Source organism: Lonchura striata, chromosome 9 (genome assembly GCF_050655825.1).
Source record: "Lonchura striata isolate lonStrDom1 chromosome 9, ASM5065582v1, whole genome shotgun sequence".
Classification (NCBI taxonomy): Eukaryota; Metazoa; Chordata; class Aves; order Passeriformes; family Estrildidae; genus Lonchura; species Lonchura striata.
The window spans coordinates 2785888-2803850 of NC_140711.1; the positions used below are offsets into that span (position 1 = coordinate 2785888).

The 17963-nt window shown below is 45.7% G+C and overlaps 1 protein-coding gene across 10 annotated transcripts in view; it reads right to left on the reverse strand.

The window, feature by feature from the left end:
- The window catches only part of ST6GAL1 (ST6 beta-galactoside alpha-2,6-sialyltransferase 1), a 58797-nt gene that overhangs the window by 3629 nt on the left and 37205 nt on the right, over window positions 1-17963 (reverse strand). For 5 of the 10 annotated variants that reach the window (XM_085586968.1, XM_085586977.1, XM_085586967.1 and 2 more), the window contains 4 exons: window positions 11179-11304; window positions 9420-10083; window positions 5887-5984; window positions 940-1041 (listed from right to left, as the gene is read on the reverse strand). In XM_085586968.1, coding sequence (XP_085443094.1) covers window positions 940-1041; window positions 5887-5984; window positions 9420-10044 — 825 coding nt within the window. In that variant the 5' untranslated portion in view covers window positions 10045-10083; window positions 11179-11304. The other 5 variants (XM_085586971.1, XM_085586975.1, XM_085586976.1 and 2 more) reach the window with 4 other exon arrangements.

Here is a 17963-nt window from a genome sequence, read left to right on the forward strand (position 1 = left end):
CCTTAAATGTTCCAGACCCAGATAATTCTCCACATTGCAATAACAAGCAGAATATTCTGCAGGCAAGTGTTCCCAGCTCAGCTTCCTGAACCAGGCTGAGCTGATTTACATCCTTAAATTTCTCTTTTCAGTAAAAACTAGGAATTGTTTACATTTTTCCTAAAGTCACTTCAATATTTTTTTCCCCTGTGTTATAAATAGCCCATCCTGGTTTTACTGACTCTTAAACATTCTGCCCATAGCCCCTTATGCCTCCTGGAGCCGTGGGACCAGGCACAGAAATAAATATCAGTGAGAAAATAGGAAATGCAGTCCAAAGAAAGGAAGGCAAAGACCTCTCAGTTACAGCCAGAATTTAAAATAAAGGATGGACTATTCACTCCTACCTGCTTTCACTATGAGCCTCCAGAGCTCATCACATGTCAAAAAACACTTTGTTGTACTCAAAATCAAAAGTTAATTGCTAGAGGGATTGCACACACACAGGTGAAAGCTGACACAGACCTTCAGAGGGTTTCCCAATCTATTCAAAATGCATCAAGTATATCCCACGGCTGACTGCTGCTTGAAATATCCAAGCATCAACCATCAGCAAGTCTTAGATTAACTGTCAGAGAGAGGAAATCATCCTCTAATGAGACAACTGCTGCAGCCAGCAGTGACCTCCTCTCTGTGCCATCAGCCCACAGGAGAGTAAAGGTGGTGACCCATCATCCTTGGCCTGAGGCCCTTCACAGGGATTAGAAGCAGGCAAGAGTTTTCTTAGGAGCACTCATGCATGGGATACTCACAGATGTACACACAGATATATCCATAAAACAAAAAGGCAAACAAGAAAGGCCTTGGAATGAGTGATTGTGCACATTAGGAGGAAGTAGTTTAACAGAAGCACTTCAAAGCATGTGAATCTGATTTTATTTACAAAAAACTCAGGCTTACCTCATGAATTTCTGCATGATATGGTGCTGGATCCCAGACAATTAAGATTCCAGTGTTATATAATGGTTCCCTCAGGAACTGCTGCTCTTCAACAGTTACAAGCTTGGAAAACAACAACAGATACAATGATATGCAGTATACTATCAGAATGAGCAGGCAGCCAAGCAATCAAACACCTGGAAACGACCAGAGCCACCCCACTGCTGGTTACTGAGCATGGCCTGCTGTGTGCAGCAAGGACACAGCCCCAGCAATGCCCTTCCAACACCCAAGCCAGTCCTGCCTAGCAGCAAAGGACTTGGTGGAGAGTCACAAGAGAAGCTGCCATAATGCTCCAAGGTTTTCCATCCATCTCCAGTAATACACTGAGGGCAGGAGGTGCAGAATGACCCAGCCTGTGTGAGGATCCCATCACTACAATATCAGAAGCAGGAGGAACAGCAGCTGCTGCCAGTGGTCATCAGGACAGTCCCAGCAGAGCCTAATGCAGATACTCTCTTGGCTTTATCAAGAACCTGTATTTAACCCCCAAAAAAAGGCCTGCAGGTGGGTGGTTTCTCTTCAGCAACAGGAACCCTGGCAGCCAGTGCTCAGCTGCTGAGACCATCAGTGCAAGAGAAGAGATACTACAGCATCCCCAGCCAATCCTGCCTAATGCCAAGGCCCCTCTTGCCTCTGTAGAGCAGGGAGGGCATGGCTCAGGCAGGGGAGGCTGGAATCTCCTGAGAGAAGCAATGAGAAGGAAAGCTTCCAGCAGAGCTCTCTCTATACTCTGGACATAACCACCACTGCTTAAGACACCCAAGGGTATCCCAGGTTTGCAGCAGAAAGAAAACAATCCTAATCAAATTAAGCTCCTGTTCCTCCCCACCCACCCAAAGCCATAACCTATACAGGCACAAGTCGTAAACATTGTAATCATAAATCATAATCATAAAAATCAGTGTCCATTTGTCCTGATTATCTCCACAGATCTAATTATGAGCTAGCCAATTAGTCCTTGAGCATCCTAGCTTCCTCTGAAGCCGTCTGCCTGCTTGGCTTTCCCCAATAATCAGAGTACAAGGATTCTACAGCCAGCCCAGATGGGAATTATTCCAAAATCAAAAAGTTTCCTCACATCTGTTCTTAACTCTATGGGATTAGGCCTTGGCTTGACCACGTGCACTGCCTGGTTTAATTTCCTTACAGCAGCTAAAATATCTAGGTCACTGACAGCTGGAGCATGCAGTGCTTCAGGTCTATCTGCCTGCAGCCTGTGGACACCAGGGGCAAAGAGGGGCACAGCAGCTGGCACCAGCCATCCCCTCAGCTGGGCACAAGTGGGATGGAGCACTGCAAAGGGGCAGGGATATGGCAAGGAGCACGTGCACTTTATTTTCATGGCATTGTCTCCATAGCCATGCTAGTTGGCAGCAGCACACAAACCCCCAGAGAGCTGTGACAGGCACAAAAGCAAAGGGACAAGAAACCAGGAGGGGAGCACCTCCACAGCCACTGCTTGCTGTGTCCTCCCACACACTGAGCTGGCTCTTGGCACTGCCTGCTAGCCAACAGTCACTTAACCTGTCTGCTGAAGGAATCTGGCTCCCCGTTTACCCTCAGTGTCCATTTGTTGTTTAATAGAGACTGACTCTTTCTAAGTAGTAAAATTCATTTAAATTACTACGTGACTGACTTGTCTTGCCCAGATTTTAGATCCTAATTAGTTAAGTGATCTATTGGTTTTCTGATTTCTTCTTTAGCCAGTTCACTGTGTAACAGTATCTTGTTAATACAGTCCCTATCCTCTTAGTACATTTATTGGCCATATCACAATGATTTCCTTCTTTCCTGCTACCAGCAGTCAACGTCCTGCAATCTAAACATGCTCTCCTTTCCCACCACAGCCTTCCTCCATTCCACTGGTGTGTTATCTCCTTTCTCTTCCTCCCTGCAGACTGTTAGTGCCAATAACAGCAAAGGCAGTCAAAGCAGAGAGTGTTTTCTGTGACAGCAAGAAGCCAGCCCAGGAGAACTGGAAACAAGGGCTGGGAGGAACAAGGTACTCTGGCCCTTGGTCAGCTGTGCAGAAAGGGGCTGTGTCCTCCAGCATGACATTGGCACATCTTCACATGCACTTCAGCCCTTGTTTTTTGCAAGATGTAACTGCTTTCCCAAGGCAAATCAATCCCTTGTGTCAGACTGCAGGAAAACATGCCATCAAAAAAGCAGCAGTACTGATGAACCACTCAAGGCCTGAGAAAATAAATGAGGCAGTGTTAAATAAATTCTTTATTTAGAACAATTACCAAGCTTGTGGGCCTACAAGCATATCCTCAGATCTGGAGGTCCCAAATTTCTTGCCTTCCTGTCAGTACCAATCCATTAATCTTTCTCTATGCACACAGATGTACAAGACACTCCACTTTACAGTTAAAACCATCCACCCCATGTATGTTCTAGAGATTGGCTAGAAGATTACAGAAAAGTATCTTAAAATAATTAAGAAACTTAGGGCCACTGGCCATTTGTGCCAAAGGGATATTACTCAATACAGACCAGCTTTGACAGATCAGATTCAGGAGATCCCATTTCCTTCACTTTGGCAGTGGATGAGGATTGATCAGCAGTAAGAGCCAAAATAAAAGCAGCCAAGCCCCAAACCCATTCCTTTTCTCAGTTATAACATAAGAAAAGCCAGCCCAGAACAAGAACAAGTTACAGCTTGTCCAGTACCTGATGCCTTTAAGAGCTCTGGGCAAGGCAAGATAAGGCACAGCACCTGCAGCAATCTAAAAGGAAAATGTGATCAGGCCACCTCACTAACAATAAGGTTTAATTGATGTCACCAAGACTAGAACAGCACTGAACCATTCAAAGTACAAATAAAAACATGTAAGAAAACCAGGCTTCTAATCCAATGGTCTCTGAAGCAAACAGACTGCAGCCAGAGCTGCTCACTTTAGAAACCCCAGATGAGAAACTCCTGCACTACACACATGGAAAGCATCTTTTTTCCTGGTCAGCAGCCAGATCAATACTGCCTTTTGAGTTAACTTTAGCCTCTAAAAACTGCAGCAATATTGCTCTCCCTGTAACTGAAGTTTCCTAAGCTGGTGTCTCCATTCAGAAGGAACATCATCCATGATGGCAGGCTGATCTGCATGGAGAACAGAAGCACTATGATGACATGGCTGTAACTCCACTTGGTCCAAAGTAGGAGAATCCACATCACAGCTGTACAACCACACAGTTACCCTCCTCCCTGAGCAGATAACACTGATAGCACAGAGGTCATGAACATATTTTCTCTTCATATCACTGTAAGCTTGGCCATGAGCACATCCTCCAGAGAAAGTTTGCTTAAGTGAGAACATCTATCTGACATTAGAAAAATACACAGAGACAGGAAAGATTAAGAAAAAAAAGGAAAAATGTCAAACAGGGCACAGAAGGCAGCAGCCAGATCTGTCTGCTCAAACCTTACTGGCTCAGAAATGACAAACTGTCACCCTTCTGACTGGGGGCTTAATGCAGGGAACAAGATGCAGCAAGCAACAGCAAAGAGCATGGCAGCAAGTGAAGAGTGACCCAAGAGCTGAAAGAGTTAGCAACAGCACTCACACAAGAAGCAAGAATATCCTTTAAAAGATACACAAAATGAAGGAGGCCAACTGGTTACACATTAGTTCTGTGTCTTCTTGCCATTGAAGAGGATGGTCAAGCTCCCGCTGCTGTTTTGTGAAACTTCAAACCTTGTTACACCGCAGCATCCATGCACTCCTCACACAGGGGCAGGTGAGAAAACTCCAGGCCTACAAATCTTAGCTCTGGGGTAAGTAAAAGAAACTGCCTTTTTGGTTCAGGCTTACAAAAGCTATACTTCAGCCACTCATCTCTCCTTCTATCAGTTCCTCAGCCTTCATGTGCCTACAACCTCCTCCTCCTCTTATGAGGTGAGGAGATGCTTGTATTCAGTGCTGCAGTGCTGCACCAGGTCTTTTAACCAAATGACTCCTGGCCTGCTCAGTCCTCCTCCATTCTCTTGCCAGCACATCCTACTATGATTTCCCCTTTTTTCTGCTTGTCTACACTTGACCATTTCTCCCTCCAGAAGGGACAACCATGACGGGTAACAGGAGGAAAGGTGCAAATACTCTGAGATGTGCCTACAACAGCAAGGGTCTCACTCTATTGCTGGACAGTGGTAGACTGACTCTGCTAATGCACTGTGGCACATGGTTCTAACCCTGGAGAGTTTGGCCAAAGGAAATCGGCAAAGGGACACCTTGATATCTATATGGAGCTCTCAGAGGAAGGGAAGATTTAACTCTGTGAGCAAGGCCTTGCATTAAAGGCACTTTTTGCCACGCTCTGCAATGAGGTCCTGGACCCACCAGGGCCCATCCCTCTCCTGGCTGTGCACAGGCTACATAAAGTGGGTGTTTTAAGTGTCTTCAGCCATGTAGCAGCCCTGGTTAATGTGTTACCTACAGAGTCTGCAGCATTGCTGGGCAGTAAAGAAACACTGTTCTTTTACTAAAAGCCACGTAAACGTTCTTCATACCCATCTCTGGGGCAGGCACAAGTCATCCCTTGGCACACCTCTCCTTGCTAACCTGGCTGAGTTGTTCCTGCCTCTCACTCCAAAGGCACAGCAGCAGTATGGAGCTGGCCTTCCTGTGCCTACACAGAGCCTTTGAGCAAAGAAAACCCCAGGTTACTTTGTGCCTGCTGTAAATCACGAGCAGGCTACTGCAAGTTTGCAAGTGCATGCCAGTGTCACTGAAGTCACCTTAGATTTACCAACTGTCCCCATTCCAAGGAGAGACATTCCCACCCTACAGCCATGTGCTAAGGACAGGAGAAATCAGATAAACAGCCCTGCTCTTCCCAGCTCCCAGACAGTGCAACTACACAGCTCTGCCATGCTTGGCCTGCTTGGTGCACACTCCTCAGACCTACCTGGGAATTCACAAGACGAATTGTTGTCTTTTGCCCCACATCATCCTGAAAGCCCCTGACAGGAGCCCCATTGAAGCGCAAGACGGCGTCGTGGCTGTCTGAAAGCCAAACAGAGGGAAAACCTGTGAGCCAGCAACTGGGTTTGAGTGATACCACAAACAAGTGACACTACTCACCTGCACTTCTAATACAATCAGGCTAATCCCTGCCTTTCAACCTAACATCTAGAAGTAGCAAGTCAGACTCTTTGGAAGAAGGTTTGGCTCAAACTTCATGATCAATACACTTTTTAAAATCTACTCTCTAAAACTGCCAGGTTGAGAGCACAGCCCTAGCCTTTGCTCTTCCCTCTTCCTCCTTCCAAACACTACCAGGAGATAGACCAATACACAATTAATTTATGACATGGCTGGCTGCAAACTAAGAAACTAAGAAGTAGTAGCAACCAGCATCCTCTATTCCAGCCCGGAGGTTGACCAGCTCCAGAAACCAGCACACCAACCACAGGGGAAAGCCAAACTGACCTCAGCCTGCCAACATGCCTCCCACAGAAATAAACCCACTGCTGTGTCTTCAATAGACACAGCTTCTTGCATGCCTTGGGATTCACTGAATTCTCCTCTGCTGGCATAATCTCTTAAGATAGCACAGCACTCCTCCAGCACCCTCCTCTGCCTTGGGACAGCCAGCCAGGACACTGTGACCTCGTGGAGTCAGGCTGCTGCTGTGACACGCAGGGAGGTTGTGCTTGTCACCCTGGCTCCTCCCTGCCTTGTGGTTACATTTGGGTAAGAAACATTCCCTGTGATCAGAGGGGCTGAGTTAGAGAAGCTGAGCAATCTTTCCTGCATTCACACTGAGGCCACATGACTGCAACATACACCACCTGCAGGAGGGTCTGTGGGAATTGCCAAGTTCCAGGGCAGAAGGACCCACCTGCTCCAGAACTAGGTCTTTTTGAGATAATTTTCTTGAAAATGGGAGTGTTCTAACAAGCAATGCTGCAGGATCAGTAATCCCTGGCAGCAAAGACTGATTTTTCAGTTCTATTCTCCTGGACAAGTGCAGCTTCTTAAGAGCCCTTCCAAAGCACCATCCAAAACCAAGAAAGGTGATGTTTCTGAAAACAGCATCTGCACACTGAGAAGTGCTCTGCGGTTTCTACTGCAGACCCTTGGCTCCACATCCTGCCTTGCACTAACGCAATACAGGGTTATGATTTCCCCATACACAACTTCAGTCAGACACCCAGCATTCAGATGCCCCAAGTTTGCACATTAAAAGGGTGTTTAGTGACTGCTCAGGCTGAGTAGCTGGCTCTGCCTCCAGGTGGTTGTGCTATACTCGGTATCTCTCACATCAGATTTTTCAGTGGCAATTTATAACCCTCGGTAATACCAAGAGCCCAGTAAAAGGTGGTTGTTTATAACCCTGTGCTGCTCTGCCAGCCTGCCTTACTTTACCTAATTGCTCATTTGATATCTTAACATGATTACATAGAACAAATATTTCATGGAGTAACAACTCAGCAATCCATTGTGCTCATTTACACAAATACTTCATTTTAACCTTGTAAGATTTAGTACCTTTGCAACAACTTCCTCCAACACCACCACCATATTTCCTGCATAGAAGAAATAGGAAAAACAGTACAGAAATACACTGAATGCTCCTGAATCCTTAATACTCTCCCCTGCCTAGCTCAAGGCTGCAAGTGTCAAACTCTGCAGAAGCACTAGCAGAGTTAACTGCTTGAGCAGAAGGGTGAAAGTTTGTGACCCAGGCACAAGAAACACAGGGCAGGGACACCAGCAGGGGTTAATGGCATTTGCCTCAGGCACACTACACAGTGACCTCCCCAGCATCCATTCCTTGTGATCTGGAACAAACCAGTGCTTCAGCGTGTGGAGGGCTCAGAGAGGGGCTGTGGGAACAATGAAAGGGCTTTGTCTGACATCTGTGCCAAAGCACAGCCCATTCTACTTGGCTGCTCCCATACCAGATGCAGAGGTGCAGGGACTGCATTCCAACACTCCAGAACATCACCTCCCACTCCTGTGAGGACTCCTTCCAGAGGAACAAGCATTGGCAGTAATGCTGGAGCCTAACACAGCCCTGGGCATAAGCCAGCTGAGCTGGGGAGGCTGTTCAAGAGAAGGTCACTTCTGTGCAAACCTTTAGCTCTGAACTCCAAAGAGGCACCCAAACAACCTGAGACAGGTACTTGAAGGAAAAGGAAGAACTGCTTTCCCAAGTCTTGACCCATCTCACTTCAAACACTCCTAAGAAACAGAATCAATTACATCAAACAACTCCACCTGCAATTTGTACCAGGAGGCAATGCTGCTCTTCACTGCATATTTCATAGCATTTCCACACACTTCCAACTGCTCAACCTCCCTCTAGCTCCTGCTTATCTGCCTGTGGACGCAGAGGATTTTGGGGAGAGAACTTCTGAGCAAGTACCAGAACTCAATGCTATCCCACAAGGGACTGTGATTCTGAAGGCTTTGCCAAAGTTGTTCATGAATGATGCATTAAAATCTATCCACCTACCTGTTTCAGAAGATGAAGGCTATTTGCAGCTTAGTGCAGGCCAAAGGGAACTGATCCAATAGACAACTTATGAATACACCAAAGCCTGCAAACAATTTCCACTTGAGAGACAACTCCCAGATTTTAAAACTTCTCCTTCAGTGAAGCTACAGTTCAGCAAAATATGAACCTTAACTGAGCTCCAAACACCAAGGAAGCAAGCTGAGGGAGCTGCAGGCTCTGAAGAATTTTCTGCCTGGTACAAAATCCTTCTTTATAATTCACAGTAAAAGACCAAAGCATGGGCAGTTAATAATTAATACATTAACGTCAGGTAAATATGGTCAGATGCGACCACAAAGCATCACCAAACACTGGACAAAGAGATAAATCCCTGTAAAGTCTTTTGATGGTCTTCTGGGCCACTCAAATGCAGCCAGCTGCCTTATGGCTCAGAATGAGGCAGTATCACTTTGGGAAAGCCTTGAGCAAGAATTACAGAATCACTGAGGCTGGAAGGGACCTCTGAAGATAGTCTGTGCCCAGCCTTCAGCTCAACACAGACTGCTCAAGGCTATATCCAGAAGGGCTTTTTCCCCTTTACCATTTTCTTTAATTTCTTCTCTGAAAATGTCTTCCTGTATGAATGTTTTTCTGACTGTGCAATAAGCATTACACAACCCACCCCAAGCCCTCTCAAGAAACAAACACCTGAGGAACTAAGACTGCTCTCTGGTATCCAATATTCATATGATCCTCCACTGATGCCAACAAGATCATGAAAATCAAAAGGACTTGCTAGAATAGAGCTACCTATGACTCCTATCTCCAGCTAGGCTAAAATATTTACTGACTTTAGAAGTTTAACATTTCCACTTGTTTTAAACACCTTCTGATCACAAGAGACTTGTCAGTAAGAGCATGACAGCAGGTTACTTCTACTAAGCCCAAGTTATGAACAATGATATTTGACTTCATGCAAACTGAAAGATACCAACCTATCTCTTGTCCCAAGCGAGATGATTTCAGAGACCCTGCTGAGGACACGACAGCACAGCGACCCAGGTGTCCCACTGCTTCACTGAGGCTTTTCCCTGGCAGGTATTGCTGCCACTCAGAGGTACCAAAAGGACCATCCGACCTCTGGATCATGGTCACGTTGACTCTGTCCCGCAGCTGGCACAGCAACTTCTCTGGGCTGAGCTTAGCATTCCTCTTCCCGTTGTAAGTCACATTGTACTTGTTCATGGCCAGGTAGTTTTTCCTGACCTTCTGCAGCCTGGGTATGAGATTTCTAGATGAGCTGTCCTTATCCCATACCTTCCCAAAGGCTGCTTTCTTGGACTTTTCATCTGTTTCAGAGGTGCTGCCCTTTACTTTGTTTTGGGTACCAAGCCACATTTTGGATACCTGCCCCAGTTCACTGGCTGCTTCATGGAAAAGGCTTTGTGATTTAACAGTGTTCCACTTCTCCAAACTCCTGTGCCCCTGCAAATCATCATTCCTGGTCTTCAAAGGATCATAGTAGTTTCTTCTTGTTTCTCTCCACAGGCAAACTGTCAGTGCTACCAGGACCACCACAAGAACACACATGAACTTTTTCAACACATTGATGTGAACCATAGTGCACGGTGCATCCAGACGGGACACTGGAAGCTGGCCCTGGGAAAAGGAAACAGCTCAGTCAGGGCTGCAGGCACAGGCACAGGTAAAATCATGGTGATCTGTATGCAGGGGGAGGAGAGCGAGACAACATCAGGGTAAATCTAAAATTTCAGGCTGTTCAAAGATCTCATTTCTACCACCTCAAACACCAAACAGAAAGATCTGACCTGGTATCAGCCATCATATGCTATGTTATGGTGACCTGAGACCACTGCCACTCAAACTTTTTTTCTACTCCCTTCCACAAGGGACAGCCAAATTTAACACTGCCAGTATCATGCCAGCAAGCAGGGGAAGTCTCCACATTGCTTTGCTTCATTTCCCATCCCTGACAGTGAACATCCAAATGACAGTCAACATCCAAAGGCACTTTCAGAAGTGAGTTTTCACTTGACCACAGGTTTTAACATTAATGAAGAACATTATAAAGTATAGAACTGGAAAGAGAAAAAAAAAAAGCTCTGAGTTCATGAGCCCCAGGAGCTTCACCAGCCTGGTACTTTGGTGACTTTCCAGGAACCTGCTGCAAGTCTGCAGTGGGCTGAATGCATTCAAACCTTGCTGGAAACCTGCTGGAAGCCAATTAAGCCCCAGTAAGGTTTGGGGCATGTTTAGGCTCATAAATCTACTTAGATGAACATTAGTCCAGGTAAGTTACCTCTGGAGAAAGCAAAGCCAGATGCTGTTGTACAGCACTGCCTGTCCTCGTCTGCACTGCCTCACACTAGCAGATACCTCCAGCTCCCATCATGTCATAAAATGGGAATCCTGTAGGAGGACTGCCCAAAAAGCAGCTCAAACTAAGCTGATTTATGGGGGGCTGGTGTATAAAAGATACACTGATGCATAAACCCCTCACAAACAACACACAGGACCACAGAATGAGTTGCTCGTTTTCCTACATGGCTGCTCCAGATGTGTCCAAAAGCATGGAAACAGTATGGAGATTCCAGGTGTCCTCAGGAGACTACCACATGCAGATCACTGCCATTCCCAGAGGGGCACAAGCAGTAACTTCCTCCCTGAGTAACCTGCTGAAAGCAAACACTGCCATGCTGGACTGCAGAAAGGTTACTGAGCTACAAATACTACCTGTGGATAAAGCAGCAGCTCTCCAACTCAAGTCATTTTTGGCTGTTGGCAGATTTTCCTCCAGGGGCTTAAGCAGGATGTCCCAAAACAACAGATCTGTGATGTGCTGAAGAGTTCAAAAAATACCTGGGGAAAAAAAAAAAAGAAAACCTGTTAAGAAAAAACCTCAAAGTTCTAGGGATGAGCAAGTATTGCCTCAGTAATTGATAAGCCCTGTGGTCCCAAGAAGCTGTTACCAAGGCCTGGAAGGACAGCAGCAAACATATTAACACCACATAGGCATTTTAAATGCCTAAATGCCCACTCAAAATGGGCATCTCCTTTGTCAGAATCTGCTCCCAGCTAGAGCAGACACCAGCTCACAGGCTGCCTGCTCTCTGGTCCCACCAGGGCAACCAGATCCACCCTGAACACTGGATACACCCAAAATACAGTGAATGAAATAACCTGATGCTGGTGCTTAACACAACGAACAGGGGAAAAGAAAAAGCTAACTTTTCCCAGGGAAATATCTTATTGCCTATCCTTGAGTAATTCAGGCACTCCTGCAGAGAAGACTCCCTGCTCTTTTGGAACAAGATGCATGGAAATATGCTTAAAAAAACATATCTTAATTCCTAACTCTTCACAAAATAGATAAAGGTGTTTTAGACTTTACACTTTCACTCTGCCAAGGAAATGCAGCAAGGGAAAGGGAGATTTGAGAGTATCAGCTGAGAAATCAAGAAAGTAGCTTGTTTACAGGAAGGCTGAGTCAAGACAATGCCACATGAGCTAAATTACAAATGCTGTCCTTTACTAGACTAAATACTAAATTATTAAAGCATCCTAATGCTTAGAACTTATATTTAACTTTATTTTTTATAAAGCACTCCACAATGAAAAAGCAAATACTGCTGTGTTCCAGTTGTTAAACAACAACAACAAAAAGATCCAAGAAACACAAGAAACACAAGTAGCTCCAGCTTTTATTGAAATTATTTGCCCTACCTTGATAGACTGTATAAATTTTCATTTCCTTAAGTACAAATGCACTAGAAAGGCACACTGAAGTATTTTTGAACCAGGAGAGGTACAGCAGTCTGGAGAGGTGGGGCACCAGGAGGGGATGCAGGGCATCCATGCTGTTCATGGTTCCTCTCCTGCTGTGGGCTCTCAGCCTCTCCCTGCTGCCTCCTGCCATCCCCTCTGCAGCTGGGACCCCTCAGGGACAACTCACCCGGGGCCTGCCCGGTGGCAGGGAGAGCAAAAAGCCCCACGTGAAGGCAGCTAACTGCAAAGGCCTGTGCTGATGGGCAGAGCAGTGCTGAGTCAGCCTCCACACTGTCAGGGCTCTGCTGGCAAACCACACACACAGCAATGCTTTCCAAATCCAGAGAGCACCAAAACAGAGCTGTCCAGTGTCAGCTTAGCACCAAACTCTGAGACAGCTCCCTCTGAGCATGCTGCTTCACACAGCTCCCAGCCTGACTTCATCCACGCTGGATCCCTTAACAAGAGGCAAGGATCTGGCTTCCAGAAAACCCAACTAAGACCTGTGCAGGGGGGACAGAGCCCCAGCAGCCTTCCACCCTGCAGAGCAGAGCTCCTTGCTCCAGGCCCTGAAGGACTCTGCCTACTTCTGACTTCAAAAACGTCTCCTGAGGGGTTTCCAGGTGCAGGTGGTAGCAGGCACATCTCAGTACCATCAGCTTTTCCTTCTCACACTTGAATGATCTAGAAGGGTGGCAGGTTCATTACAGCAAAACAACTTTACAGCTCTCTGCAAGTTCCTGCTGAGACACTCCTTGTGGTGGTGCACAGCTCAGGATGCCCAGCAAGTCACAACAACTCCTCTCCTTTCCAGGCCACTCAAGGGCACCTGGAAAACTCATCTTCTGCACGAATTATCCCCACCTTTGACTGTACATGCTGCTGCAATGTGAACAGTTAGTTTGCTTTGATTTTTAAGCTGGCAAAATAGGCTCTGTAAACAAGTTTTAGCAGAGCCACAACATTTCAAGATACCTTCTGTTCCCCATGGATACTTTGCAATTCAGCTTAATTATTACTATTACTTCACATTAGAGGAGTTTCTTCTATTTCCACAAGCAGTGCCCTAAGATGGGGTCCCTCTCAAGCATTCTAACACCAAACCTCTGTTGTGAAGAAGAAAAGCAATCTGCTCTACCTGGCAGAGTAGGATAGCCCACAAGTGGCTACTTGTGTGCATTTCTGTCTGGCAGTGGTCAGTAGAAATGTACTTTTCCAAATGTGTTGGAAGCTTGCCACATACACAAAACACAAAGTGTCAGGTATGAACATGAGGAAAGAAAGGACCAAAAAAAAAATCCCCCAAACTTAAAAAAAAATACAAGTAAAACAAATTAAACAAATAGCTGTCACCCCAAAACTCAGAACCTGACACAGCTGTAGGGTACAGCACTGGCTGGCATGTTAAGCCCACACAGCAAGTCCTCTGAGGATAAATTAATCCTGTGCAGAGAACAAGTGAGGGACGTGGAATCATCAAGGCAGTCAGGGAATTACATTTTGTCCACACATTCTAATATTTAACCTTTACTGTCCAATTAGCTCACTGGTCTCAGGTCTTAACCAGCAAAGTACAAGTGTGAAAATCCTGCTCCTCTGGTGTCCCAGAGGCTGCAGTGTGCCCAGGGAACTGCAACCAGCAATGCCACAGCAGAGAACATCCAGCAATCCTGATTTCCACACCCCAAAGCAGATTTACCCTAAAATTGCTAACAAGTATCCTCATCTCAAACAGCCCGTACCTGTCTCCTATTGTGCCCAACAGCCGGTACAGAGACAAACCACAGGAGCAGGGACAAAGGTATGAATGTTTCTTCCAGGAAATGCACACAGCTTCCCCAGAGTTGTCTCATCAGCTGTACCGATGCCCATCCTCTGCACATTTGTTTAATTTGCTCTTGAAACCACTCACATTTTCCTAACAGCCCGAGGCAATGAACTCTGCAGCTGCACACAGCGCGCAGACAACCCCTCCTCTCTGCTTCTGCAGGCTCTGTCCCACTTGTTCCAGCTCCTCCGGGCACAGCACCGTTTCCACACTTCGGATGCCCGTGCCCAGCCCCCGGCAGCCAGCAGGGTGTGACCGTGCCCCGAGGCAGGCACACCGGCCACCCCGCTGAGCCGCCCTCGCCACACGGTCCGGCAGCAGCACACCCACGGGGCCGATTGGTTCTCCTGGTGAAACTTCCTTTATTTCCCCTCCTGACCACTTCTGAGCCCTGATCTCTACACAGGCTGCAATGACTCCAGGTTCCTTTGCGAGCTGCCCCGGTGCAGGGCAGGAATCAATACACCTGGAAGAGCATTCCTTACCCCTGCCAGCAGACGCTCCCTTTGGCCCTGCGCTGCCCAGCCGCCCAGGACCACCAGAACCCTCTGCAGCTGCTCAGGGCTTCCCCAGGCTCCAGCAGCCCCTTGGGACAAAGACAGCCAAGCTCAGAGCTCAGCCCTTCCTCCTCCCCTCTGCAGATCCCTTATCAGTATTCGAGAGTGGGGATCCCAGAAAACCCCTGAGGGCCTTCTATGATGTTGTGGAACCTGACCTCTTGCTTTCCTACTGCTAGGCAACCACTAATCCACAACAGGATCCCTCTCATCCCACAACAGCTTAGGGTGGCTTTTTTGAGGCTCCTGGTGAGCAATCTCACCAAAACCTTGAAAATTCAAGGTATCCCTCTTCTCTCCATGTTCACAACCATCTGAAAATGAGAGAAGAGGAAATACGTAGCTAGATTTGAATGTGACCCTTCTGCAAATGCATGATGAGACTTCTTCATTAGTTCTTACATATTCTACAGGCGTCATTTTTATTACGTTTACTGGTGTGAAGCAATGGATCCTACCAGAGGTCCCTCAAACATAGCCAGGTCAAGTAACATCTTTAATTTAATTTAAATCATGGCTTAAAGAGATGTAACCCCTGGGGATTACAGGATACGCAGGAATCACAGCCACCTGGTTTACACCAGGCCACTCCTTGGTCCTGCCATTCATATATCAGCATCATTCAGCTGCAGTTTTTTCTCTCTGATGGATGCAAAAAAACTTTTTTACTTTAGCAAGATGTTCCTCATTTTTTTTTTTTGATAATGTGGTAAGTATTTAATATTTAAACTCAGAGGATTTACATTTCTTTCCAGATTTCCTTCAATTATGCATATCCATCTGCACCCACAATTATGCTGTGCTTGCCCACAAAGTAGGAAAGCTTTGTTCCCAACTTTTGCTGATGTATTTTTGAATGCTTTTATGCTGCTCTATATGAAGATTTTATATTTAACTACACCACTTTTTCTTTTTTTTTTTGATACATTCTCAATGTAAACCCTTTCCTCCACCCAACACCCACTGTAAAGCATCTCTGAAAAGAGCAGTGGCTGGTACCAGAGGGTGAATGAGTTCCCGTGTGTGTGGAAAAGAAGACATGGAAATGTATGGCTTGAATTCTTCTGCCCAAACCAATATACACAAGGAAATCTACAATGTGAAAAAATATGGATTCAAAAAGTAACCTCAAAACTATATCTGCTCTTAAAATCTCCTATTCCTGTCCCTTAATAGCAATAACAAACTTAATAGCAATAAACAAACTATGCTCATGCCATTTTGCAAATGAAGGAGCTACACTTTCCACATGCTGGATACACCAGATGAAAGGTGATAAAACATTTTCCAAGCTAACTGCCCCTCTGGAGCCAAGTTTCAGATCTCTCTGGTATCTGATTTAGCCCAGCCTGTTAATTCAACTGTGTGTATCATGATTTTGTAAATATATAAAGGAAGGCTTGTTTCTAGCAATTCTTGGTTTCTTTCCAAAATATCACTGTGCTGTGAAAACAAAACATCTGTTGAGCCATACACTTAAGGCGTTTCCAATGCCACCAAACAGAACAAAACAAAGGGGAGAATGAGGAAACTTTACATAGGGATTTGAGGGGAAACAAAGCATTTTACATGAGAAACATGGTTAAATTTCAGGTGACACATTAAGGAACTATACAGGTCACTTATAATGAAATAAATCATTTGGTCAGTCCTGCCTGCATTAAAAACCTCTGCATGTGCCACTGAAAATATGCTGCTGTCACAGCTTAAAAAAAATCTTCCCAAGACAACAGAGGAGGCAAATTCTGGGGGGAGGCACAGGGGTAAGTTTAAGCATGTGTTTCATTTCAGTTTTACATGTCAACAAATATTAGGATTTAATATAAGCCAAAAGCCTTTATTTCTGACTGTGTCGCTCTTTTCTACATGCCATATTGCTTTTGGAGGGAGGCTGTGCCTAGCAGCACTCTGCTTCCCCTTCAGCCCTCACTAAAAGCAGCAGCTTTTTTACATGTAATAATTATATACTAAGTATTTTATATGGATCTAGTACCTTAACCATGGTATACATATATTCGAGTTTTACCATGAAAGTATTCTAAATAATAATATTTACAAGTTAAAACTGCCTGCTGAGTCACATGATGCCGCATAAATCCAGGATATCAGATTTATAAGCGCTTCATCTAATTAAAGGTTTACATTTTAGTCCTGCTATAGATTCTGCTTTTAGTGGCTCATAATATGGATTCCAGTTACGAAATACACTGAGCCAAATAAAGAGTGAATGTAGTGGACCATGCTTAGCATCCTCTTTGCTGGGTTACTCAGCCAGAGGGACAGCATGTTTATGAACTCCGTAACAGGACCAAGCCCTCAGCTGGTGGGACCAGCTCTTCTCCCTTACAGAGCTCCCTTTCCTACCCCACAGACAGCAGCAATGGACAGGAAAGAGACCCCATCTGCCCCAGGCCATTTCTGCTCTCCTGCAGCATGCTCCCACTTGGATGCAGTTGCCAGGTGGCCACCATGGCAGCTCTCAGTACAGCTCAACACAGAAGCCACTTCCTGATGGGCACATGCCCATGGGGGGCTCACTCAGCAAGACACCTGAAGATGCCTCTTAGCAAGAAATCTTTTCTGCCAGAAACTGCCAGTTTCACCTTCAGCTGGAGAAAAGCACATGCTTGAACAGCACCAGCTCCTGAAAATGCTGCTGTTTCTTCCATACCCAGAGCCCCAGTGTCAGGACTTTACAAGTGAGGATTTCATCATTAGTCAGCTTTATCACAGCCATTCCCACACTGAAGCCAACAGCAAAAATCCCCCTACCCTGCCCAGCTTTGAAGACCAGGATGCAATTGCTTTACATGGAACATTACACCTTCAAATCGTTCCCAACCCAAGCATGTGTTCCTCTATGATGTTCATCCTTCCAAATGAACAGGGGATGCTTCTTTAGTTGAAATTAACAGCATATGGCAGGTCAACACTAACACCTCCGCAAATATCGCCACATGCCAAGACACGACTTGTGTTCCCTGGCCACAGGACAATAAAATTCTCTGTGTGCCAGCTACAGACAGTACCCTTCTGGATAATACATCTGACACCAGCCCTTTGCAGGTGGGGACAACATCTTTATGACTCAAGGACAATGCAGTAACTCTTTATGACTTGCTCAAAGACTCTAGTTCAATTTAACCTAATACCTAGTCTTTCACCAAGTGAAATAAACTTGCTCAAGTCCGGATCTACCAATGCTGGTTTTCAGTCCAATAGAGCTACCAAGATTTATTTTTCTCTACATACCCAGAGTTCATCCCTGTTGGGGATGGCAGGGCTGGCACTGAAAAAGCAGCAGTGTTCTACCACACCAACTTCACTGGAAGACAGAAGCAAAGTGTCAGTTTTTGCCATTGACTTCA